The 25,218-nt window shown below is 39.7% G+C and overlaps 1 protein-coding gene across 2 annotated transcripts in view; it reads right to left on the bottom strand.

The window, feature by feature from the left end:
* Positions 1 to 25,218, bottom strand: part of spred1 (sprouty related EVH1 domain containing 1) — a 95,218-nt gene that overhangs the window by 64,635 nt on the left and 5,365 nt on the right. The window contains exons 2-3 of one of the 2 annotated variants that reach the window (XM_055155650.1): positions 21,813 to 21,854; positions 146 to 413 (exon numbers count right to left, since the gene is read on the bottom strand). In XM_055155650.1, coding sequence (XP_055011625.1) covers positions 146 to 382 — 237 coding nt within the window. In that variant the 5' untranslated portion in view covers positions 383 to 413; positions 21,813 to 21,854. The remainder of the gene's footprint in view (positions 1 to 145; positions 414 to 21,812; positions 21,855 to 25,218) is intronic. The other variant, XM_020928449.2, reaches the window with a different exon arrangement.

The raw sequence follows: 25,218 nt of genomic DNA on the forward strand, positions 1-25,218 counted from the left end.
GGGCAAGGTGGGTTAAGTGTCTTGCCCAAGACACAACAGCAGTATTCATCTCCAACCTTCGGATCAGTGGACAAACATTCATATCACCCAGCCTTACATAGAACCTGACACTTGAATTGTTGTTGAAGTTGTTGTGGACACTCACCAGTTTGTCTTTGAGGCGCTCTCCCCTGATGTGGAACTCCACGGCAGAGGGGCTGGGGGTGGTGCTGGGGGTGGGACTGGGACTACACGGGCTCAGGTTGGCACTGCTCCCTCCGCTGCTGCCTCCGCTGTGGGTGCTGCCGCTGTCGTCCCGCTGGCTCACCTTATACACGGTGACGCAGCTGAGCCCTCCACCCCCCAGGGGGAGCCATCCGCCGCTGGAGTCATCCCGAGTCATGACCACTGCTCTCACACGCGCATAACTGTCACTGTGGAGGAAGAGGAAGGTACGACTTTAGTCTCAGGCATGAACCACATTATTACTCTGACCACTCGGGCCATTTGTGTTACATGTTACTGTGAAACAAACATGACAAAGTATGAAAAATCAGGGCTGTTTTGGCGAATGACTCGACCACACGTGAGCAACGCCAGAGCCTCGGTACAAAATATCACCACTTGTAGCACTGCTTTGCGTAGATTATTAATGTTAGAGATTAGCACCATCGTAACTTCTTAAATCGGGGGTCACCAAACTTTCTCTGGGGGTCACATTATTGCTCCTGAGTCGGGTCGGCCGTATAACAGAATTGTACGACACTGACGACGCAGATTATATTCTTTGAAAATCTCTACACTTTCTTTACATGTTAGACAAACTGCACTGTCCTTAAACTGAACAAAAAAATAATCGGTTGTCCACTGTTCTTTGAAAACTCGGCACTCTGACTTTTTGTACTTTAACACTTGCCATTTTGTTGTGTTTAACTGCACTACAGAAATCTGTGCGTGCGTCGACGAATATTCGGCGGCAAATGTAAATATGTCATATAATTATTTAAGTGTAAACATATATAAATACTTCATATAAATATAATTTTTAATTGAAAAAAAAAACAAAAAAATCAACAAAACACAAGATGCAGATGAGTTATTGTTTGCCAAAAAGTAAGTTAAAAAAATAGGCCATGACAACTTTTGAGGATTGTCTCACAGGGCCAGTTCAAGTGGTGGGGGTAGAGGGGCCGGTCAAAGGGGTGTGTAGGACCGAAGTCAGCCCGCAGGCCTTAGTTTGATGACCCCTGTCTTAAATCAAATGTTATGCCAGACATTAACGCACCAAATATATAGTGGGTGACAACAATTTACATTCGTGAACTTTAGAAACTGGAAATTAGATGTAGACTAGTAATACTTGTTAATAAACAAAACAACAAGGATTTGTCTGCATGATCTACAAACTACAAACTCAAAATGGTGTTTTTATTTTGCTATCCTATTAAAATCAGTGGTATAGAACATTAATAATACCACATGCCCTGCAAATCAAAACATCAATCAATCAAGTCATTCTTGGATGGGTGTTACAATTACATTCCTTTGGGGGTTCTTCCGGGTATCTAAAAACTGTAGGAGCCTTCAGATTTTTTAATTATCGATTAGATCACCTGTAGGAGTGTGCAAAAATACTGAAATATCGATATATTATATGGTTTAATGTGATGATACAGTGTCGATATCGGGGACTGCCATATCGAGTATATTTTTGGTTTATTTTACTAAATTATTTTGGTGAAGCGCTACAGTTTTGTTGCTTGTTCAGAGGAAGGAAGCTCATTAATGCAACACATTTGATATTTTCACTGTTTTGATGTTTAAAATGGGTGCGTTAAGTATGAACTTTGCACAAGAAGTGGTTTAACAAAGACTTTTGGCATGATTTAACCTTTATTTTTTATTGAACCGTATTGAATCGATTTAAACTATATCTTATCCAATCGAAAGTGCACTGTATCGAGATATGTATCGTATCGTGGCCTATGTATCGAGGTATGTATCGTATCGTGGCCTATGTATCGAGGTATGTATCGTATCGGCAACTTCTTGATGATACCCAGCCCTAATCAAATGGTTGACGACAACACAGCTTTTGTTTACATGAGTCGGCCCACAGAGCTTCAACAGTCAAAAAACGCACAGAGCAAAAGTCAAAACCAAGGCCATTTCAGTGAACTGGCTTTTCTATTGTAAACTCACCAGATCCTAAACAAGAGTTCCAAGAATCAGAAAATTTCATGACAACTCCATCCACTAAGCCAAAGTTTTCACTGGAAAGAAAAATGTTTTGGTCCCACAGTACCACAATACAGAGTTTGTGAAAGCTCGCTACGGCTGAAATATTGGCAAGATATTAAAATGTACGTTTAGTGAAGAAAAGAAAAGCTGTCAAAGAGCTGTCAAATAAATGTGTAATCTTCCAAACAAGGGCGTAAGGTGTAATTTTGTGTTTAAAGAGGGGTAGGATGGTACTGCTAAGGGTTCAAACAAGGAAAGATCAAACATACATGACATAAAACATTGTAGAAATCAAAAAATATACACGTTTCATAATATCCTCTCTTTAATCCTTTAGCCCATTCACATTTCCTGCAATGCTCAACCACGACATTTACTGGTACGTTTAGCACACAGATTTTTTTGCTGATAGCGTCACCCGTGTGAAAGCTCCTCTAGTCAGTCGCCAGACATTCCGTTACCTATGACCGACCCGTCTGTAAAGTGACGAAAATGCCGCTAAAAATAGATCCGTCTGCGTTGAATGGATGCAGTTTGTTGTTGAGTAGCCGGGCCGTCTCCTGATCTTTACGGTGTATGTTTAACCACAGTGAAACGGCCACTGACCATGTGGCTCTGCAGCTGATTCACAACTCTCGTATCACGCAGGGGACGGGTGATACCGGGCCCGCAATAAAATCATTTGATATGTCCGAAGTGGTGGGTAGGTTTATAGATGTGATAAGAGGTTTCCGTTCACTGTTGTGCAATTAATGTCCATATTGCATTTTCAAAAGTTTGACAAAAGACACTAAAACGATCCAAATAAAGCTCTATTTCAGGGGTCTCCAAAAATCCAAAAATGCCAAGGAGCTACTACTTTTTAGCCTGTCCATTGCCATCTAGTGCCTCCACTCAATTTAATTTCTCTCCAGCGACTAGTTCAGGAATCAGAATACACTAGACTGTTTACAAGAACCCCAGAAGTTGTAGACCGCACACTGGCCAATCAGTGAAGAGACATGAAGCCATCAAACGTCAAACTCAAGCGTCTGTCTGGGTCCCTTTTGTGGAACAGCACAACAGTAAACAAAGTGTTGAGATGGATGTAGACGAAGACGGACATTCTGTGTTGGCAACGATTCCCGAGATTGAGGGTTTAAAGTCGGAACAAAGAGAATGTTTGGTGAATTTTATCAAGGGGAAAGACTTTATTGCCCTTCTTCCTACGGATTTTGGTGCATTACATTTGTCACGACCAAATAGCAGCGATTGGTAAAATTAAAAAGTAAGTAAGTCTTTATTTATAGAGCGCTTTTCACAGACATATGTCACGCTTTACAGAGCATTTTTTTATAGATTCATTATTCTTTTTCTCCACACGTGGTGATGGTAAGCTACTATTGGAGCTACAGCTGCCCTGGGGCACACTGACGGAAGCGCGGCTGCCATGACAATCTGCGCCATCGGTCCCTCCGACCACCACCATCACTCACGCACACACCACTTTCACACTAAGCAATGTGGGTGAAGTGTCTTGCCTAAGGACACAACGATGGTCTAGGTCTCCCATCCAAGTACTAACCAGGCCCAGTCTTGCTTAGCTTCTGAGACGGGACCGGGCATTGACAAGCCGGTATGGCCACAAGTGCCCGCCTACCGTCGAGCGAACGAATCCTAATGCCTAAGGTCAGACGGTTTCCATGAAGTGAAACCCGCTGATGAATCAGGCCTACAACTTTTAGCAGTGCCACGGCGAGCCTTAAATGAGATACAGTTAGATATAAAACAAACCATTATGTACAAAGTTAAGCATCAAAATGATACTTAAACAATGGTAAAAGGCATTTAATTAATCACATTTTACTTATTCAGGACAATACGTGTAATTCAAAAATCCCTTGGCGAGCTACGAGGAAGAGGGTGGAGAGCTACCGGTAACTCCCGAGCTGCAAGGTTGGACACCCCTGATCTATGTCTTAGTGTAACAATAACAGTCAATTTTGAGTTTGGAATTTTAGGAAAAGTTTAGGCATAGACTCAATAGATACTCAAAACTGACTGAACTGTACAAGGCCTATAATCATCAGCTTCCTCCTTGTTTACACGAGTTATCTGAGCAGAGAGTCAGTATAACCTTAGAGGAACAGGTATCTTTAAAAAAAATGAAGATAAGAACTAAGAAAAAACGTGATTGTGTTTCTGTTCGAGGGGTTATTGTATGAAACAACCTGAGAGATGTTTTTTTAAAAAGTAGAAGCCTTTAAAAATGGGTATAAAGTGTCATGTTTTGAAAGATATAGAGCTCTGGAATGAATTACTAAGCATTAAATTGTGTTTGTTTTCATTTATATTTTGTCTCTTATATATAGAGTAAGTCATAAGTGAAATTGTAAACATAAACTTGCTGCTCATACGCTGCTTTTTTCTTGGAATCATGTCATTGTTTAATAGGGTTTGGCATTATAAGTACTTTTAACTTCAGCCTAAATCTTTTCGGTCATGATCTACGGGATTGTTGTCTATGTTTTGTTTAAAACCAGGTCTAAAACCAGGACTACACTAGGACTAAACCAGGTCTAAAACTAGGACTAAACCAGGTCTAAAACTAGGACTAAACCACGTCTAAACCGGGTCTAAACCCAGGACTAAAACCAGGTCTAAAACCAGGACTAAACTAGGACTAAACCAGGTTTAAAACCAGATTTTGTTTGTTTTAATTTATATTTTGTCTCTTATATATACAGTAAGTCATAAGTGAAATTGTAAATATAAACTTGCTGTTCATACGCTGCTTTTTTCTTGGAATCATGTCATTGTTTAAAGTTCTTATAATGCCAAACCCTATTAAACTTCAGCCTAAACATTTTCAGTCAAGATCTATGGGATTGTAGTCTACGTTTTGTTTTGTTTTTGTTTTGTAGTGCTGTAAAATGACCCACTACTACTACTACTATTCTGATATCATGATGATAATAAAAAGATATATATAATAATGAAATACACTTTATTGAATATTAAATCATTGCACTTTCTTTTTTGGTCCTGGTAGGTTCCATAGCAGCCCTAATCTCTGTGCTCTTATACTCGCTCTGATACTGCTTATCATTAGTATCTGATTGTCGATTTTCTTTTGACAACCCTGTGTCAACACTCTTTACATAATGGTTACTGTGCTGGTTTATACTGCCACAATAACTGTACTGTACACGAGCGTTTTTCAGCTTAATTTATTTATCTATGGTCACTGTAGTGGTTAGAAATGTTGTTATTTGTTGTGTCTGTGCGCACGGGATAGAGACAAATGTACTTTTGTCTAGTCCATGTGAAGAAATTGAGCTAAAACTTTGAACTTTGAACTTGGCCGCACTAGGGAAGGGTAGAGAAATTATCAGGGAATTAATTGTTCTAAGGATTCACACGCATCAGGAGGCTAATTTATAGAACTTTAGGTGGAATTAATACTAAAATGTACATACAAAAAGAAAACTTGATCCTGAAGCTTGCTCATTTTCTCATCTGAGTTGTGGATTGGGCTCATTTCGACATCAAGTATTTTTATAACCTGCCCGGCAAGATGAATGACGATTTTTTATTAGACTTTTTTTTTTTTTTTTTGTCTGAACACATCAACAATACACTCTCTTATTCATTGCCATTGACAACAGCAGCAACCAAAAATAATCTCATTTCTCTCACTAAAGTCTGAACTTTGCTCCGGAAACATGTTTTACTGACAGAGGGTTGGCTGGAGACATTTCCATTCCAAAAAAAAACCTGATCATTGACAATTACAAGAGACTGAATCACTCACTATCTTGATTAAAAGCTGCCTGATGTAACTTTTTGTGGTTTTATAGCTCAAAAATACCTAGAAAAACAGACATTCTGACTGTGTTTGTTTGCCTCGCCGCAGATCTGACCTGTAACTTGACCTGGTTTGGTTTCCGGGATGATAAAAAGGTTTAATGCCACACTGTGAAACATTCCAGACAAAGCAATAATGGACCCTCTGCCATAAAAGTCACACAACGCAGCTTAAAAACTGCCAACTTTTACTAAACTAAAAATAAAAAAAGGTCGCTGTTGACTTGAAAACTACCACTTCATGACATCACAAAGCAGAACAGGGCATTTCAAGCTTTGGATTTTGGATTAGTGAAACGTGTGAATGAAACAAAACACAACTCTAAGTTTGTTTTTAAGGTGGTAACAACATTATAATGCGACTTAAAGGTTGTGTGGAGGATTTTTTTTTTGTTTCAAATTGTCAATGAAAGTTCAAAATAGAATTATAGAGACGCAGCAGATTGTAATTATGATGATAAAAAAAAAAAAAAGAATGAAAATCCATCAACTGTGGACACGGTGGGGGCAAATAAACATCAGCCAATAGATAACAAGACTACCTCTTTATCTATTGGCTGTTGGGTTGTCAATCAAACTCCCTACGTTTCTAGCGTCACTGACTCGCCAGCGCTTTGGGATTATGTGGTTTACGTTCGCTTCTCGCACACTGATGCCGTTTACTCAACCAACACAACGGTTTTTGTCGTCTTTTACTTTGGATTACTTGATTTGCCGTAGAGAAGCAAAGACGAGGAAATCTTCACATAAGATGTTTTATCTACTAAAAGAAAATAAAAAGCTCAGTCTTTACTTAACCAAATTAAAAATATTATTGATAGAAGAGGAGGAGACACGTCCACGCAGCATGATTTAGTCCAGTTAAATCCTGGTTTAGACCTGGTTTAGACCTGGTTTAGTCTTGGTTTAGTCCTGGTTTAGACCTGGTTTTAGACCTGGTTTTAGACCTGGTTTTAGACCTGGTTTTAGACCTGGTTTTAGACTGGTTTTAGACCTGGTTTGGACTTGGGTTTAGATCTGGTTTGGACTTGGGTTTAGATCTGGTTTGGACTTGGGTTTAGATCTGGTTTGGACTTGGGTTTAGACCTGGTTTGGACCTGGGTTTAGACCTGGTTTGGACTGGTTTAGACCTGGTTTAGACCTGGTTTTAGACCTGGTTTTAGACCTGGTTTAGACCTGGTTTAGATCTGGTTTGGACTTTTTAGATCTGGTTTGGACCTGGGTTTAGACCTGGTTTTGGACCTGGTTTTAGACCTGGTTTGGACCTGGTTTAGACCTTGTTTAGACCTGGTTTAGACTGGTTTTAGACCTGGTTTGGACCTAGTTTGGACCTGGTTTGGACCTAAGTTTAGACCCCTGGTTTGGACCTGGGTTTAGACCTGGTTTAGTTTCCGGCAATGAGTGGAATTACTGGAAAAAAAAAAAAAAAAAAGGGAATAGCCCAAAATGTGAAAACAGGAAAAATACCGCCATGTAATCCATTTATTTCTACAAAGTAACTGTAATCCAGTTACCACTCACTGAAACGGTAACTGTAACCGAATACAGTTACTCATAATTTGTACTCTGATTACGTAACTCCGGTACATGTAATCTGTTACTCCCCAACATTTAATATAGGATGTTTTTAGACACACTGTGAAGTTTAACTGAGATCAAAAAAGTTGCAGTACACATTTAATAATCAAAAAGTTGAAGTAGTTGTATTATATTTCACTGGTGTGTCTCCCCGTCTGCTCGGTCTACCCTTCTGATTTAGTGCGATGGCTCTGTGATTAGATAACAGCCTAGACTGGGCCACTGGAAACGACAAAGGTCAGGGAGTGCTGAGGGCAGCGTTTAGCACAATATCCTGGTAACATATTAAAGACAGGGCTGCCAAAACGTGTCAAGGCCAACCGCCGAGCATAAAGCACCGGGTTGAGAACAATTAAACCCAGAGGTAACTAGTGTAGCTTCTGCCAACAACAACAACGGAACAATACAAGAACAGGATGGCTCTCCCTCGATGCCTGTGGTCTCTAAATCTTCTCAATAAGCAACCTTTGCTCTGCCGCTTTCCACGCCCTTGGCAAACTGCGGTGCCCACGTTATTGGTTAGTAATTAATCTCAGAGCCGGAAAGCATTAAATCTAGGGCCATTTCTTCAACATGTAAAAACTTGTGCAAGAACTTATTATGGGCTTAAGGTGGGGAACACTGCGGACGTACTCTTAAACAGGCAGCGCTGGGGAGTAACAGATTACATGTACTGGAGATATGTAATCAGAGTACAAATTATGAGTAACTGTATTCAGTTACAGTTACTGTTTCAGTGAGTGGTAATTGGATTACAGTTACTTCGTTGAAATAAATGGATTACACGGCGGGATTTTACTGTTTTCACATTTTGGGCTAAACTAGGACTAAAACCATATCTAAACCAGGTCTGAAACCAGGACTAAACCAGGTCTAAACCAAATCTAAACCAGGTCTAAAACCAGGACTAAACTAGGACTAAACCAGGTCTAAAACCAGGACTAAACCACATCAAAACCAGGACTAAACCACATCTAAACCAGGTCTAAAACCAGGACTAAACCAGGTCTAAAACCAGGTCTAAAACCAGGACTAAACGAGGACTAAACTAGAACTAAACCATATTTAAAACCAGGACTAAAACACATCTAAACCAGGTCTAAACCAGGACTAAACCAGGTCTAAACCAAATCTAAACGAGGCCTAAATCTAGGTCTAAACCAGGTCTAAACCAGGACTAAACCAGGTCTAAAATCAGGTCTAAACCAGGACTAAACCAGGTCTGAAACCAGGACTAAACCACATTTAAACCAGGTCTAAACCAGGACTACACCAGGCCTAAAACCAGGCCTAAAACTAGGACTAAATAGGGTTGGCAAAGTATCAATAATCTGATACTAAAATGTGTATCGAAGCTAAATAATCGAAATTAAAGTCAAATTCACAAAACAGACTTTCCTTAATAGCTTTTGAATGATTTTGAACTTTCTCAGAACAAGTTTAAGTGTTGAAAATCACATTCTATTGTCTACATAAACATTAACATTATTATGGTTTCAGAATCAGTATCGAGTATCAAAACTATTCATTAGTATTGAAATAGTTTGAATTTTAAGTATCGTGCCAGCACTATTTACAAATGCGTTCACTATAAAAAGTCATTTAGTCAAAGATCAGCAATGTATTTCTTCAGAATGTGGACGGAAGGGTGTCAGAGAGTCAAAACCACAGTCGCTTTGGTTTGTAGAAATGCAAACTTTACAATTTGATGTGTTATTCACTCCTCGCGTAGTTGTCCTTTTCCATCTTCTAATAACCACAATCATTCTGTAACTCACAACTTATTGTGTCTAAATGTTAAAAAAGCCAACATATCCATTTTTTTACAGATTTGTTTTAGTTTTTAGTTCTGAATATTGAGTTCTTGCCACCTGTCAGCTCCAACGACGTGACTGACCACAAACACAAACGCCCAACTTCCCCATTCACCTTATGACCATACCACAAGAGTCAAAACAGCATTTTCTTGGCGCCACGATAGACCAGAAAAAGGGGAAATAAGTAGAGTTGTTTTCGACTAAAGACATGTCCTGCTAATGGATTGGTCGACGAAAGGGGCTGGGCAGAAACTCTCAAAACTATAACGTGTCTCTATGAATCTGTCTGCATCTCACAAGAAAACTGCACGGGAATTTACGCAAAAACCACTGCAGAAAAGAAAAAAAGTCATGAGTGTCAATCCCAATTCCAATAAAAACAAACAAAACAAAACTCTTCAGACAACAGAATGTGACTTTCAACATTAAATAGGTGTTTTCTTTTACCAGTTGCAAAAACGTAAGACTTTTGTTTCAAATGAGTAAAACAGTTTTAAGAATCGTAAACACTACTACTACTACTCTTTTTCACTGACAAAATTTCAAAACTTTTCCATGACTTTTTCATGATCTAAAGTGAATTTTCCATGACTTTACGGCACCTACATGTTTAGAATTGATCAGACTTTTAGTGCTAAATCTGAAATGTTAACCATTTCCACTCACCTTATGGTTTGGCATTATAGTTTTTTAACATTCAAAATACTCTCAGTGCGGAAATAATCACAATAGTCTAATGACAACTTAACAGAACGCGACAGTTGCCTGAAAGAGAAACTAAAATTCCATCACTTTTCCAAAACTTTCATTAAATTTGGGCCTGGTAAACAACATGTTCAATTTCCACGACTTTTCCAAGATTTCCATGACTGTGGGAACCCTGTGTAAAGCAAACAGCTGTGTTTAAAAACACATTTTCTTCTATATCACCATGGGGCCTTATATCTGTGCAGCCCCTCAGTGGTCCAAGTAGGTTCCATAGAGGTTCATGGGTGTATAATCTGTGTTTTTGTTGTCTTATACCCCTTAAGATAGTTACAGTGCTAGACAGAAATGGTTTGTTTTTGTCCTGAGAATGTGATTTTAGTAAAGCTACTTTACTAAAGCTACTCAAATAAGTATCTAGTTTTACTGTCCATTAATATCTGTTTCAATACTTTGGCCAAGCCTTCTCACTAACTTCTCGTTTCTGCTGTTGTCCCTATAAACCCTTAACCAGGTTGGCGCCACCTAGTGCCTCCGCTCAATTTCATTTCTCTCCAGCGACTAGATCAGGAATCAAAATACAATAGACAGTTTGCAAGAACCCCAGAAGTGCGAGTTCGGGCACCAGCCAATCAGCAAAAAACATGCATTCTGTGTTGGCAACAATTCCCGAGATCGAGGATTTAAAGCCGGAACAAAGAGAATGTTTGATGAATTTTACCAAGGGGAAAGACGTTATTGCCCTTCTTCCTACAAAATTTGGGAAAAGCTTAATATACCAGTTAGCCGACCAAACGACCAAATAGCAGCGACTGGTTAAATAAAAATAAGTACCCGCCTACTGTCGAACGAATGAATCCTAACTTTGCGAGGTCAGACGGTTTCCACAAAGTGAAACCGGCTGATGAATCAGGCTAATAAATCCTTAAAACCAAAAGAAATTTATTATTTGACTAATACAAAAGGTAAAGATGCCATCAACCCATTCATTGACCGACTAAAGCCCTACAGGAAACGGCGGTGTTGCGCTCCTCTATAGCCCCCCCCCCCATAAAGGATGTGCGGCGCAGGGGCAACTGGGTGATGGGTGCACCGGGGGCTGTCAGTCAGGGTGGGGGCGGGTCCCTGGGGTGAACAGGAGGCAGGCGGTGGTGTCGCTCATCCATGACCGGGCCTCAGTGACCCCCTGGACCTGCCGTCACACGCATGCCAGCAGCGGTGACACTCGCGGGGAGGGGGTCACGGAGGAAGTGAGGAAGTGAGGGAGGAAGGAGGGGACGGGGAGATCGGAAGACATTAAAGACGGAGTATTATGCAAAGTCCATTTTTAAGAGCTTTTTACTATGATATAATATTTGAAAACATGCCTGAAGAGGTTTTAGAGTCATCCATACATGTTTCAGTAATTTAGCGATCTTTCCTGTGCCATCTTTGAACCCTTCTTATATCTGGCAGTACGATTCTGTCCAAATGCTCCACCCATGAGCCTATAACACCATAAATATACAAAAGCATAACACAAAACTACACAGAAACTTGACAATCTTGATATTAGGGGTGTGCAAAAATGTAAAATTATTGATATATCACATCGTTTAATGTGATGATACAGTATCGATATCGTGGACTGCTGTATCGATATACCACCAAGAGTGTTTTTTGGTATATTTTACAAAATTTTACTGAATTATTGGTTACAGCGCTACAGTTTTGTTGTTTGTTTAGTGGAAGGAAACTCGTTTATGCGACACATTTGACATTTTCACGGTTTTGAGGATTAAAATGTTTGAGTTTCATATGAACTTTGGACAAGAAGTGGTTTAACAAAGACTTTTAGTATCACAGCCATGATTTAGCCATTATTTTTTATTGAACCGTATCAAATTGTTTTGAAATAAATAAATCGAAAATAAATAAAAATAAATAAATATAATAAAACAATATATAATAATAAAAATAATATATATAATAAAAATAAATAAACGTGAAATATTGAAATTAATAAGTGAATAATTGAAATAAATATTGAAATTTAAATAAATCGAATCGAAAGTGCACTGTATCGAGGTATGTATCGTATCGTGCCCTATAAATCGAGGCATGTTTCGTATCGGCAACTTACCCAGCCCTAGTTGATATGATGTGCAATAGTGCTCTGAAGGAGGAGTGACTCAGCACAAACGGAGGGGGGAACCGTCTTGAATAAATGCAAAACTTAGAAAACATGTTGATACTTGTTTTTTTGGTGAACATAGCATTTTTAAAGCAATAAAAATTTAATCTGTTAAAAATTTTACTTTAAAACATGTCAAGAAGTGAAACAGGCGCAGCTTTTTCAACAACAAATAACCCATATTTATTTATTACCCGTTTCAAGCCAAGTGTCCATGACCTGTCTCAGGCTTTAGACCCTGTTCTTCTACCAGGCGTTGCCAAGTGAACAAAGTCCCACTTAACTTGTCCACAAACTTTTTTTGGGTTTGCAAACTCAGAACCAGCAAAGAAACCAATATCATTACATGTTTCCTGTTTGGTTTTAAACACTATGAAATTAAAATAAGGAAGTTGTTCATGCATAACAAACTAAACACAAACTATAGTCTCCTTGAAGCACAGTGTTGGGCAGTAACGAGGTCACGGATTATTGTTATTATCTTAGCTTATTTAAAGTACTGAGTAACTTTTTCCTGGTCAAAAATGAGTGTTATCCATAGAACTGTGTCATAAAAAACCTGTAGGATGCAATACAATTTGGTTTATATAAGATTTTTACCTTAGGTTAAAGGGACAGTCCGGAATTTTGGACATAGGGCCTCGTTTCCTCGTGAGCCAGAGTGTTGGAGACGTGTGGAGACACTTTTTTAAATATTCCATCCAGTCCTTGTATTTGCAGAGGTCACTGGTGCTAGTCTAGTGCATGTCAATGGCCATAGTTATCCTGCCACTAAAAACAGTCTTACTCACTCCACAAAACACCCGAAGAAAATCTATTATTACACCAGACTGTCCATGTGAATGTCTGTGTCGATAGAATAATTTTAGAAGTAAAACCAACCTTGCATTTGAAGGATTTATGTCTGAGCAGCAAGAGCAATGATTTGTACTTCTTGATAGAAAGTTTGGCAGCGGCGGACTGATATATGACAAAATAGTCCCTCAACATGCGACGATTCATGTGACGCAAGGTTAGTTTTATTTCAAGAAAAATTTTACGGGCAAGTATGCGAGCAGGTCAGGTCTAAACCAGGACTAAACCAGGACTAATCTTGAACTTAAGAGAGAGAACCCCGAGCCCGTGGAGCAGGGTGTCCGCAGAGCGTGATCGGGCAACGGCTTACCTCCCTGGGGACAGAACTCAAATCTGTTATTACACCCGACTGTTGATGTAAATGTTTGTGTTAATAGAATAATATTTGAAAAAAACTAACCTTGCGTCTCATGAATCGTCGCATGTTGAGGGACTATTTTCTCAGCAGAAGCATAATTTTACTTTGCCCTTAAGAAAGGTGCTAGGTGATACCAGTCCGCTGCTGCCAAACTTTCTATCAGGATGTACAACTTACTGCTGTTGCTCAGACATAAATCCTTCAAATGTAAGTTTGGTTTTACTTCTAAAATTATTCTATCGACACAGACATTTACATGGACAGTCTGGTGTAATAATAGATTTTCTTCTCCAATACTTCAGCTCACTAGGAAATGAGGTCCTATGTCCAAAATTCCAAACTGTCCCTTTAAGAAAAAAGTCTAATCATTGGGAAGCTTTTTATAAGTTGTTTCGTGTACTAAAGGAACAATAATTTGATGCTATTTGCAAACATAAACTCAAACTGTACCTAGTGTAGCATTAGCATGGCAGACTGCATCTGTTCCCCACACCAGTGTTTTCAGTGACATTTGGAAACCTTTTCATGAATTGAACACGATCCTTTTTCCTCTTTCCCAATTCTGAAGCAGTGAGCGGTCCCGCATTCTGGAGTGCACACACATGCACAAAGCTGGGAGAGCCGTGGGGAGACAAAAGGCTGGCCCCACGCCCCTCGCTGGGAGCACACAGTCCACTGGACACACAATCGGGAGCGGAAGCAGATCAGCTGGCCAGAGCCTGAGTGGGGGAGAGGCAGAGAAAGGAGTCCCCCACCCCTTTTTCAAATGATTCCAAGTTATTCTGCTGGATGACTGACTTCATTTCCGACTGAAGAGCGGCACAGAGAGATAGAGGGAGGGCCGAGGGGGGGAGGGGGAGGATGAATGTAGACAGAACAAGGTAATGGTCAACAGTTTGCACCAGCACAACAGACTCAAACTACTTTGGCTTCTCAAAAAAAGACAGTTTAAAAATGATGATTTATGATAAGGTTGAAGGACTGTAGTGGGGACTTTTGAGCCAGCTTTGTCAACATAAGCTTTACACAGACAGAATTTGCTCACAGACATAAGTCTATAAGTTGCACCACAACTGACCTGAAGTCTCTGATAGGTGAAAAATGTTAGCTAAACAAGTTATACCAACAGACTTCATTTACTTTTATTGTAAAAAAGAGGATGATTATAAAGCCAACACACAGAACCAAATGAACTTAACTCTAGATAATAGGGAGTATTTTAAGCATAATCAGCAAAGAAATGGTTAGTTTCATTTCTCCAGTAAAGTGTCATAAGAGTTATAGACTATGCAAGTTGGATAAACTGTGATGTAAGGCGTTAGTTGAAGTTCTGAGCTGGTATTTTCACCTAAGGGAGCGTGCTGGGGGAGCACGTGTAGCAGGCCTGGTCTGAGGCTCTGCTCCAGTGTGTGGTGGAGAAGGGGGATCCTGGGACAAGCATTTCCTCGGTAGACAAAGTGTCCGTTTGTCTGCCACTCAGGCCCTGCACTCGCTGAGCTCCAACATGCCACTGTGCTCTGCTCCATCTCAGAGAGAGGCTTCCCACCCCAGAGGGCGCAGGGCGGGAGCAGGGGCACAGAGGGGGGCAGAGGAGTGGAGAGTGTGGAGGAGAGAGAGAAAGGATGTGGCCTGAGCCCTGGGTGTTCGCCAAGTCACCCTCCCTCTCCTCCACTGCCCCTCCTCGGCTGCTCTCACCACACAATGGCAGCTTCTCTGCTGAAATTTCACGTTATTGGATCCCGAGCCGGGAGTTTTGTCCTCCCACAATGTCCAGGCAGCAGAGCATGCTGCAGGGGAGACACACTCTGCAAGCTAAAAGCTGCGAACCATTTCTCCTTTCATTAGCATTAGAAAAGAGGAGAAAAGTCCCCCTCTACTCCTCCTCTTCCTCCTCCACATCTCTGTGCTCTAGATCTGAACTGGAGGAAGGCTGTCAGGCCTGGTCAAGCTCCACTGGGCCACTTTGACTAGCGAAGAGGAAAAATATATTATTCAAATATCAGTGGCAACATAAACACAAGCTTCTTATCCCAATCCGATTCCACAGATAATCCATGCAAAGCAAAGCACTTGATAGGGAAATTGCAAAGACATATGAGGTGGCCCTGATAATAGGCTTACAACAGCATCAACCAACAAACTTTTGTGTACAATGAGTAAAACACGTCTAGGAAATGTAACGCAAACTGCTCTGTTTACAAACACTTGAAAAAAGACAAGTATTTGCATAACATCTAGTTGCAACTTTATTGTCTTAACAATATTCAAATATCTAACTTTATTTATCATTTTTTTATTGAGCACAAGATAAGTACAGGCTTCATGTTCTCATGTGCTCTTATATAATTCTGATGAAGCTCATTCTAAAACTGTTCAGGACAGTTCAGTTTAGTCCAGTTTATTGCTATTTACTTCAGATAAACACCTAGTATCTCATTCCTGCATTTGAATCTAACAAATGTTTAACCACTAGAAAAAAAACCCAAACAAAAACATGACTGTAGAGGTCTGAACTAACAGTGTATAGACTTTTTAGGGGTAAAGTCCTGCTGTTTGCAAAAGAAATTTGATGACCTTCAGAACTGCAGGCCGCAATAATTTGATTTGAGTTTGATCGAGATTCATTAAAACAGACAGATTGTTAAAAGCTTTACGGTTACAATTAAGCACATAACTCCATCATAGGTATTTGAGAGGCAACATCAACATGGAATCAAAGCACGCAGCTCCATCACTGTTCTCACGCCTCATTGACGAAATAAATAACATGCGTTCTGGGCCTCAACCGTTGATTCCAGCAGTGAGTCTAATCTCAACGCAGCAAACTCGCAGGCCAATTAGCCATGGTTCAGGTCCCCTAAATAACCAGTGGCAAGCTGAAGGGCGCAGACAGAACACAAAACAAACAGAAACATGACCTAACATGGACGACGAGCAAATATGATGACACAAGGGGCCAGCGAGGCGTTTTTCAAGTTTATTGGCTATTAATAAAAGTCCAACCGAAGAGGACAAATGGTGAAAGAAGTCGCAGATGTGCTCTTTTAGCTTCTTGAAAAGGAGAAGCGAAAGAGATATTTGCCCTATGTCGACTCCACACCTCGGGCCGGCTGGTGACTCACCTCCCTCACAAGAACATTGGGCTTAGCGAGAGACTGACTCAGGGAGGAGAGCTTGTTTTTACACTTCAGAATCACTACCACATTACAGCACCAGACCCAACATTAAGTCAAATTGGCGGATCATTCAAGATTCAGTCTACAAAATCCAGATGAATGGCGGGAGTTTGCGACGTTTTATCTGGAAAAATACTACTACAGAGTAACAACAACACAAAAAAACATTATTCAGGAGAAAGGAAAGACCATCAAGCAACATAAATAATCAAAATGAACAAACATACTGTATATTTAAGTCGCTTAAAGAGGCTAAATCCTTTTTTTAAGCTTTCTACCATGTTATAAAGCTGTTGTTACTTCAAAAACATGCCTTTAAAATGTCATCCACGCATGTTTTCAATCATTTAGTGATCTCTCCCAGGCACTGTTCAGCCCACAAGCCTACGTCAGCCACGCTCCCACACGGTAATTCTCCATAAATACGCATAAGCACGACAATTTCGACAAACCTGATGCGATGTGCAGCGGTTTCATTAGAGGGATGCATGCTGATTGTGTTGTGATAGTGCTCTGAAGGAGGAGTGACTTAGCACAAACAGCCACGGGAGGGGACTCTCAGAACGTCAAAAACAAAAGTGAAACTCATTAAACATGTTAATAAGTTGTTTTCAGTGTTGGGAAGGTGATTTTTAAAATGTATTCCCCTACAGATTACAGATTATATACCTCAAAATGTAGTTTGTAGCATAATCCATTAAATTACTTAAAGTGAGTAATGTAATCTGAATACTTTGGATTACTTGATTTGCTGTAGAGAAGCAAAGACGAGGAAATCGTAACATAAGAAGTTTTGTCTGATAAAAGAACATTTTAAAAAGTCCAGACTTTACTGAACCAAATTAAAAATATTATTGATAGAAGACGAAGACACACGGTCCATGCAGCATGATTCAGTCCTTGTTTTAGACCTGGTTTAGACCTGGTTTTAGTCCTGGTTTTAGTCCTGGTTTTAGTCCTGGTTTAGGCCTTGTTTAGACCTGGTTTTAGTCCTGGTTTAGTCTTGGTTTAGTCTTGGTTTAGTACTAGTTTAGTCCCAGTTTAGACCTGGTTTAGACAGGGTTTTAGTCCTGGTTTAGTCCCAGTTTAGATCTGGTTTAGACAGGGTTTTAGTCCTGGTTTAGTCCCAGTTTAGATCTGGTTTAGACCTGGTTTATTGTCCAGCAATGAGTGGAATTACCAGAAAAAAATAAAATAAAAATTATAGGGATTTAGCCCAAAATGTGAAAACAGGAAAATACCTCTGTGTAATCCATTTACTTCAACAAAGTAACTGTAATCCAATTACCACTCACTGAAAGAGTAACTGTAACTGAACACAGTTACTCATAATTTGTACTCTGATTACATAACTCCGGTACATGTAATCTGTTACTCCCCAACACTGGTTGTTTTCAGTGCATATAGAATTTTCAAAACATTAAAAGGTAAGTAAGGTTAGTAGTTAATATCCCCCATTTCTTCTCAAAATAAAACTGGTCAAAACTGGACAAAAAAATACATCAATCACATTCCTCCAAAACCAAAACTGAGACCCCAGGAGCAGTGACAGTATAAGTCAGATGAATCTCCTTGTATCAAATGCCCAAAAGACTGATCCCGTACATCAATCAAGGCCACATATTGAAATGATAGTGATTCAAACCGCAAGTATTTGGAAAATTAAAAACTTGCCGCAGATATGCACTCCTTGTGGCGTCCTCGCTCTGCGTTTGATGTGATAGTGCACCCAAGAGGGCCATAAAAATCAGAAGTAGACATCTCGCTGTGGGACAAACATCTACCAATTTCAAGAAACCACCAAACCAAGATGAGGGAGGCTTGAGGCCTGTCCGACAAACCCTCACAGCAGCAGCACGCAGCGGTGTCGGTCTGAACAATGCTCCTTAACAGAATGTTGAAAAGCAGACTTAAATTAAACCTCGACTATTTCATAAGACCAATAAAAGCCCCATTTCAAGTGCTAAATATAGACACAAGACAAGGCTAAATGTGATCAAGAGTTAGACAAATACGGTTTAAATGCACTCCATAGTAAGTATCGAAAATCAGCTAAAAATTACGTTTTTTTAGAAATGAACCTTTCCTGAACAGCTTTAGAAAGATCTTCAGCTGTATCAGAACAAGTAAAAAAAGTGGTCAAAAAGTTTGCCCACCACTGGTCTAGGGCCCTGAGTAATATTTAAATGTGAATTTTTCAGAGATATTCACAGTTTATTTTAGTTAAATATGACCATGATAACAGATTTAATATTAAAAATTGACTAAAAATAAGAAGAACATTTCAGAATTGGACTGATTTTATCAAACAAAGTAGAAAAATCACATTACACAATAATTTAAGACTAAAGGAAGCGGAGATATAACCTTTTCTTGTTTGGGAAGGGGCCATTTTGAATTTGAGCCCCCCAACTTGTATCCATGGGTTTTTGAAAACCTTAGATCCATCTAAAAGTCTAAAACTTTTGATTTTGAAATGAAAGTGCATGACTTTCATTTCATATACTAAATTACGGAACTGAACATCTGAGCCAAACAAAGATTTGTGGCCACACGGTAATATTAGTACTACAAATAAAAGTTGTAATGTTGAAAAGAACTTTCTATTGTCTAAATATGACTTTTTTTTTTTTTGTATCGTGTATCGGAATCTATATTTAGTATCAAGTCTATTCCTTGGTATCGAAATTTACAGTATTTATAGAAAGTATTTATAGTATCGTGACAATAATTCAAAACAAAACAAGCTAAAGCCACCCAATATTTTCCAAATCTGTCAAATCCGAAAAGTCAGGCACAATTGCGGATTCAATGCTTCAACAATCGCATACTGCCACTGTGTCCATGGGCATGACAAAGAACATTATCCAAGTCAGGTGAACGTCGAAATAATCATGTGTCAGACAGCTGTTTTCTGGTCTGGCAGCCGGGCCTCAGGGTTCTCTCACACCCAACACCAGAACCACACTCCGGAGGGACAGTGGAGTTTAAAAACACCCTGTGGACAGTCCAGTTTCTTTCAAGGAGTCTAGACTGTGGAACTCGCCTCCCCTGACCTAAAACATGCTCAACACTACTGAAATTGTGGGTGAAGGTGGGCCCACCTAGTCAGGCTCCGCTCAATTTCATTTCTCTCCAGCGACTAGGTCAGGAATCAAAATACAATAGACAGTTCGCAAAAACCACAGAAGCGCGAGTTCAGGTACCAGCCAATCAGTGAAGAGTCATATATTCAGTGTTATCAACGATTCCCGAGATCGAGGATTTAAAGTCGAAATAAAGAGAATGTTTGGTGAATTTTATCAACGGGAAAGACGTTATTGTCCTTCTTCCTACAGGATTACGGAAAAGTTTAATGACATACGTGATGACCAAACAGCAGCGATTGGTTAAATGATTAAAAGTACCTGCCTACCGTCGAGCGAATGAAATCTAAGGCTGCGAGGTCAGACGGTTTGTACGAATTGAAACGAAGTAAAACCAGTTGATGAATCAGGCCTATTCACTTTTGTTTATAACGTTTAAATATTCCATTCTGGCTATAATTATATAAATATTAAATGTAAAAACAGATCAGGTCAGAAAACACCGCGCCTTGGATCTTAGAAGACTTTCACTCCACATTTAGCACATTTCAAACTTAAGCTAAAACTATGCATTGATATATTTCTGATGCAATAGTTCATCAAATCTCACATTCACATTTTTCTACTTTTCTACTCTGCTACAAGTGTGAGACCCAGGCCCATCCTTCAGACACGCACATGTGCCAAATGTTCCCGAGTGGAACCACACAGATGCACAGGCCTGAACCCTCTTCCTGCTTTCAAAGGAACTCAATGGAAAACACAAGGTTTAGGATTTACATCTGTGGCCTTTTATGTGTGCAGCCTCCAAGGAGAGAACTATCTTAGGCCAGCTGCAGCCAAGAGCTCCCAACAACTAAGGCTTAGTCTTCGGGCAAATGCATGGAATGTAACCCCAACAATATCCACGATTCACAAGCTTGTTTTTAAACACACTTCTCAGAGGAACTGTGATGTGGTCATGGACGACAGTGGCTCTACACGACATAAAAGTCAAGGTGGAAAAAAAAAAAAAAAAGGTGGGGGGAGGAATAACAGAGCTAACACCTCACAGCAAGAAGGTCCTGGGGTTAACTCCTGGACAAAAAAACAAAACAAACTCCTGCACATTCCTGGTGAAATAATCCTAATAATAGTTGCAGGTTATCAATCCGTACGAGTTTCCCTAAATGCACCCCTCATATTTCCACGAGATAGGCCACTTAAACATACAACACCTGACTGTTTACTTTAGGTCAATTCTCAGATTCATTCAGCACACCGAAGAATAATCCAGAAAACCCTGGATGCTCACATAACGTTTCACAAGTCTGTAATCAAACTTTGAAAATGTTTTTCCTCTCAAATACATGAGTACCACACCGAGTATTGCCATGGAAACTGGACAGTTTTGTTGACAACATGGTCCCTATTTTACAGCTAAACCCTGTTTGCCAAAATCTAGATTTTTGTTCTTTTGACAAAGCTCATGACAACTACTTTAGGGCATTTTAGCTCCGTTGTATTCCAAGTCCTGTTCTTATTCTATAGGGCAAACTTTGAAGATGTTCTTAAGGTCATTAAATCATGACGTCTATAGAGAATATCGCTCTGAAACCAGCCTTCAATTTTATACGAATAACAGCCACGTTTTGTTTTGTTTTCCTCACACAAATGAAACACCTTCTGCAGATGTTGTTCATTGATATTATTGGCCAAACTCAGATACAGTGCTTTGTATTTAGTTTGTCATTTCCACCACAAGCAATTTCACAAGGCTCCACCTTTGCACTTTTGTTGACCGGGTTGCTTCAGTTGTACTCCGTTTGTCTGCTACGACAACAAAACAACTGTAAGATATTTGAACACAACGGTCTCGTTCACATACAACTCCAATAAGCACTAGCACTTCTCATACTTTGAAATGCGCAAGGGGAAATGAAAATTATGAACAGGAAGTGTCTCAAATTTAAAATACACACAATCTAGGACCAAAAGTGTCCAAGGAATGAAACGGACCTGGTTCTGGCTCGACATGCTGAAGTAAATTAAAGCTTCTTCCTAAAAAAAACAAAAGGGATCCCTGTCACAACTCATAAAAAACACACAGACGTCGTACTAAAATGCTGCACATACTTCATAGTTTGCACAAAAAATAATCAAACGCACCGTCGTAAAAATAGCCAGTAACGCTTTTCAATGGTGTCTGAGAACCACTGCAGCCCATAAGTTAACACTTCCCTAAAAGAAAACAGAAGCAAAACTGAAAACGCACCGAGCTTCGCAGCGGTGTCGCCAGCTACAACTAATCCAGCTAGTAAACCGACAACTCCGGAGAGGCCCTGTTCAACAAGCAGCAATAATACCATCTATAAAGAGCTTCAGGAAATTATTTAGCTTAACATGAGGGCTACAGGATATAGGCAATTACCCCAGCCATAAAGCTTTGGCCTATAACAGCTGAAGTCACGCTTTTGTCAGGACACGCCGCATGGGGGTTGTACAAGCGGGAGGGAGAAGGGGAACGGAGGTCTGAGGAATGTATCTGGAAGTAGGGCTGAAGTCTTTAAGTTGTTCAGTCTACAAATCAGTCAATTGTGTCTTGATTTTAAAAGGTCCTATATTGCTTCTTGCGAGCTTTAAAGGTTGAATGAAGGATTTTTTTTTGTTTGTGTTTAGTTTAAAATTGTCAATGAAAGTTTAAAAATCCCTTACAGAGACGCAGCAGCTTTGTAATTACGATGACCAAAAAAAAAAGAAGAATGAAAATCTAGCAAATGTGGACGTAGTGAGGCCAGATAAACATCAGCCAATAGATAACGAGACTACCTCTTTATCTATTGGTTGTTGGGTTGTCAATCAAACTCCCTAGTGTAATTGACTCGCCAGCGTGTGGGGATTAAATGCTTTATGCAGCGGTTCTTAGAAACTTTTTCAAACTGTAGCTTCCTCGCACTTTGCACAAATTTTGTTGAGGTGGCAGACGAGAATCCACGACCAGTTCGCCGCAAAAGAAAGTCCGTTTTTGAGGTCGCTGAAAGAAGAAGAGAAGGGGAAATGGAGCAAAGCCAAACTGAGGCGATTCTTGGAGATTCCTTCCAGCGATGGCGCGACTGAAGCAGAGGAAGGGTCTAAAAACTGATGCGTCGGTTGCAAAAATTACTTCTAGACAGGAAACTTCAACAGTAATTCTGCACTGACTGTAAACAAGCGTGATTTCTAGAGTAAGGAGGCGGGAGTTGTGTTTTGTTTGAGTAATCCTGCATTTTTAGTCAACTCAGAATGTTTTCTTCCACCTTGTCTTGTTTTTATCAAGTACAGATTAGAAATTCCAAGGCTGAAACTAACCAAATGATTCTAGAAAAGGCGTATGAGAGTTTAAAAACACAACGGAGCACTTCCTGTATTACCACAAGATGTCACAAAGTGGAACAGTGAACTCCTAAGAGCCTAAATGTGCAGGATTTGTGTGTTAAACGTGTAAACGAAACAAAACACAGCTCCAAGTACCGTATTTTTCAGACTATAAGGCACACTTTTCTGAAAAATCGGCAGTGCGCCTTAAAATCCCGTGCGCATTACGGATTAATTCTGGTTGTGCTTACCAACCCCAACCGATTTTCACACATATATGCCACCGAGTTGTGGTCTTTAGTCCGACAGAAGTTGTACCGTATCAGCGCACAAGGAGCGAGCTGTTTTTTTTTTTTTGTTTTTTTAAATCGCTTATAGTTTACGCAAATGAGTCATGTGGTTTTAAGTTTTGTTTCTGTAAAACGTAAACAAATGTGCGCAAAGATGCTTTAAACACATTATTACACCACGTATATTTGAGTCCTTCTAGTAGAAAATAAAAAAGTCTCAAGTTTAAAGTGTCGTCCGTTTGTTTCGCTTAATGCGCCTTATAATTTGGTGCACCTTTTGTATGAAAATAGAGGAGAAAATTCAGCATTATTGATATTTTGCGCATTATATTCTGAAAAATACAGTATGTTTGTCATGAGGAAACAATATAAAACAGATCAAAACAGAAAATAATATGGGTAATTTAAAGATTAAATGGGACAATAGCAGCAACAGCAAGATATGTTGTGAGATAAAGATTTGGGATTTGAATCGGAAGTGAATTGTGATCACATTTTTTCATCCAAATTAAAAGTTACCTCGTTCTTTTCTGTGTAAATAATCGTTTTCGCTGCAGTTAAGGCTTGTTTTGAGCGCAGTTTGTGTCAGATACAGGTTTGAGTATAGATATTAAATTGTTTTTTTGACTAATTGATCAGCAGAACATGTTTTTAGTCGACCAAAATCGTCTTGACTCGACTAGGGCCCCTTTTAAAGAGGCCTTGGCTGGAGGAATGGGAGTGTAACGCGGGCCTCCAGGTGATAAGATCGCAACACCCACATTGGCAGATAAAACGCTGAGCTGTCAAATCAATCACCCAGATAGGAAGGAGGGGGACAGAGGAAAGGGGGAAATCACGGCGGATCACCTGACTGGCAACAGACAAAAGCACAGCGCTGCAGGAATCTCAAACAATCAGGCCATCTTAACTCTGCATGTCAGACTTCGCTTCGCTCGCAACAGGCTGTGCACATTCTGCCATCTTATTTCAGCTCGTTTGTTAACGTTCGACACTGACAAGGTTTGGAATTCAGCTCATTTTGATGGAATAACATCACAAAACATACGTAACATTTATTTCTAGAATCATAATGTCATTTTAACTTATGTGACCAGAGGTGGGTAGTACTCAGTTCAATTTACTGGAGTAACTCTTTAAACAAATTGTACTTTTCAAGCTGCAAACTTTTACTCTTGAATAAATAAGTAATATTTTATTGAAGAAGTTTTGGTTCCTCATCCCACTGTAAGACAAGTGTCAAAAGATTTGGGTTGACAATATTAAATTATTTGAACATTTGCGTTTCTAGATATGATTTAGTGTGCGTTATTTAATTTAATATGATTTAGACCTGGTTTAGACCTGTTTCAGACCTGGTTTAGAATTGGTTTAGTCCTGGTTTAGTCCTGGTTCAGTCCTGGTTCAGATCTGGTTTAGACCTTGTTTATATCTGGTTTTAATTCTGGTTCAGACCTGGTTCAGACCTGGTTTAGTCCTGTTCAGATCTGGTTCAGATCTAGTTTAGACCTAGTTTAGACCTGGTTTATCACTGTTCAGTCCTGGTTTAGACTTGGGTTTAGTCCTGTTCAGATCTGGTTTAGACCTGGTTTAGTCCTGTTCAGATCTAGTTCAGACCTTATTTAGACCTTATTTAGACCCGATTTGGTCCTGGTTCAGATCTCGTTTAGACCTCTTTAGTCCTGTACAGATCTGGTTCAGACCTAGTTTAGATGTGGTTTAGACCTGGTTTAGACCTAGTTTAGACCTAGTTTAGACCTAGTTTAGACCTGGTTCAGACC

This window comes from Boleophthalmus pectinirostris, unplaced genomic scaffold (genome assembly GCF_026225935.1).
Source record: "Boleophthalmus pectinirostris isolate CB_2022bp ecotype Guang Dong unplaced genomic scaffold, ASM2622593v1 HiC_scaffold_10, whole genome shotgun sequence".
Taxonomy (NCBI): Eukaryota; Metazoa; Chordata; class Actinopteri; order Gobiiformes; family Gobiidae; genus Boleophthalmus; species Boleophthalmus pectinirostris.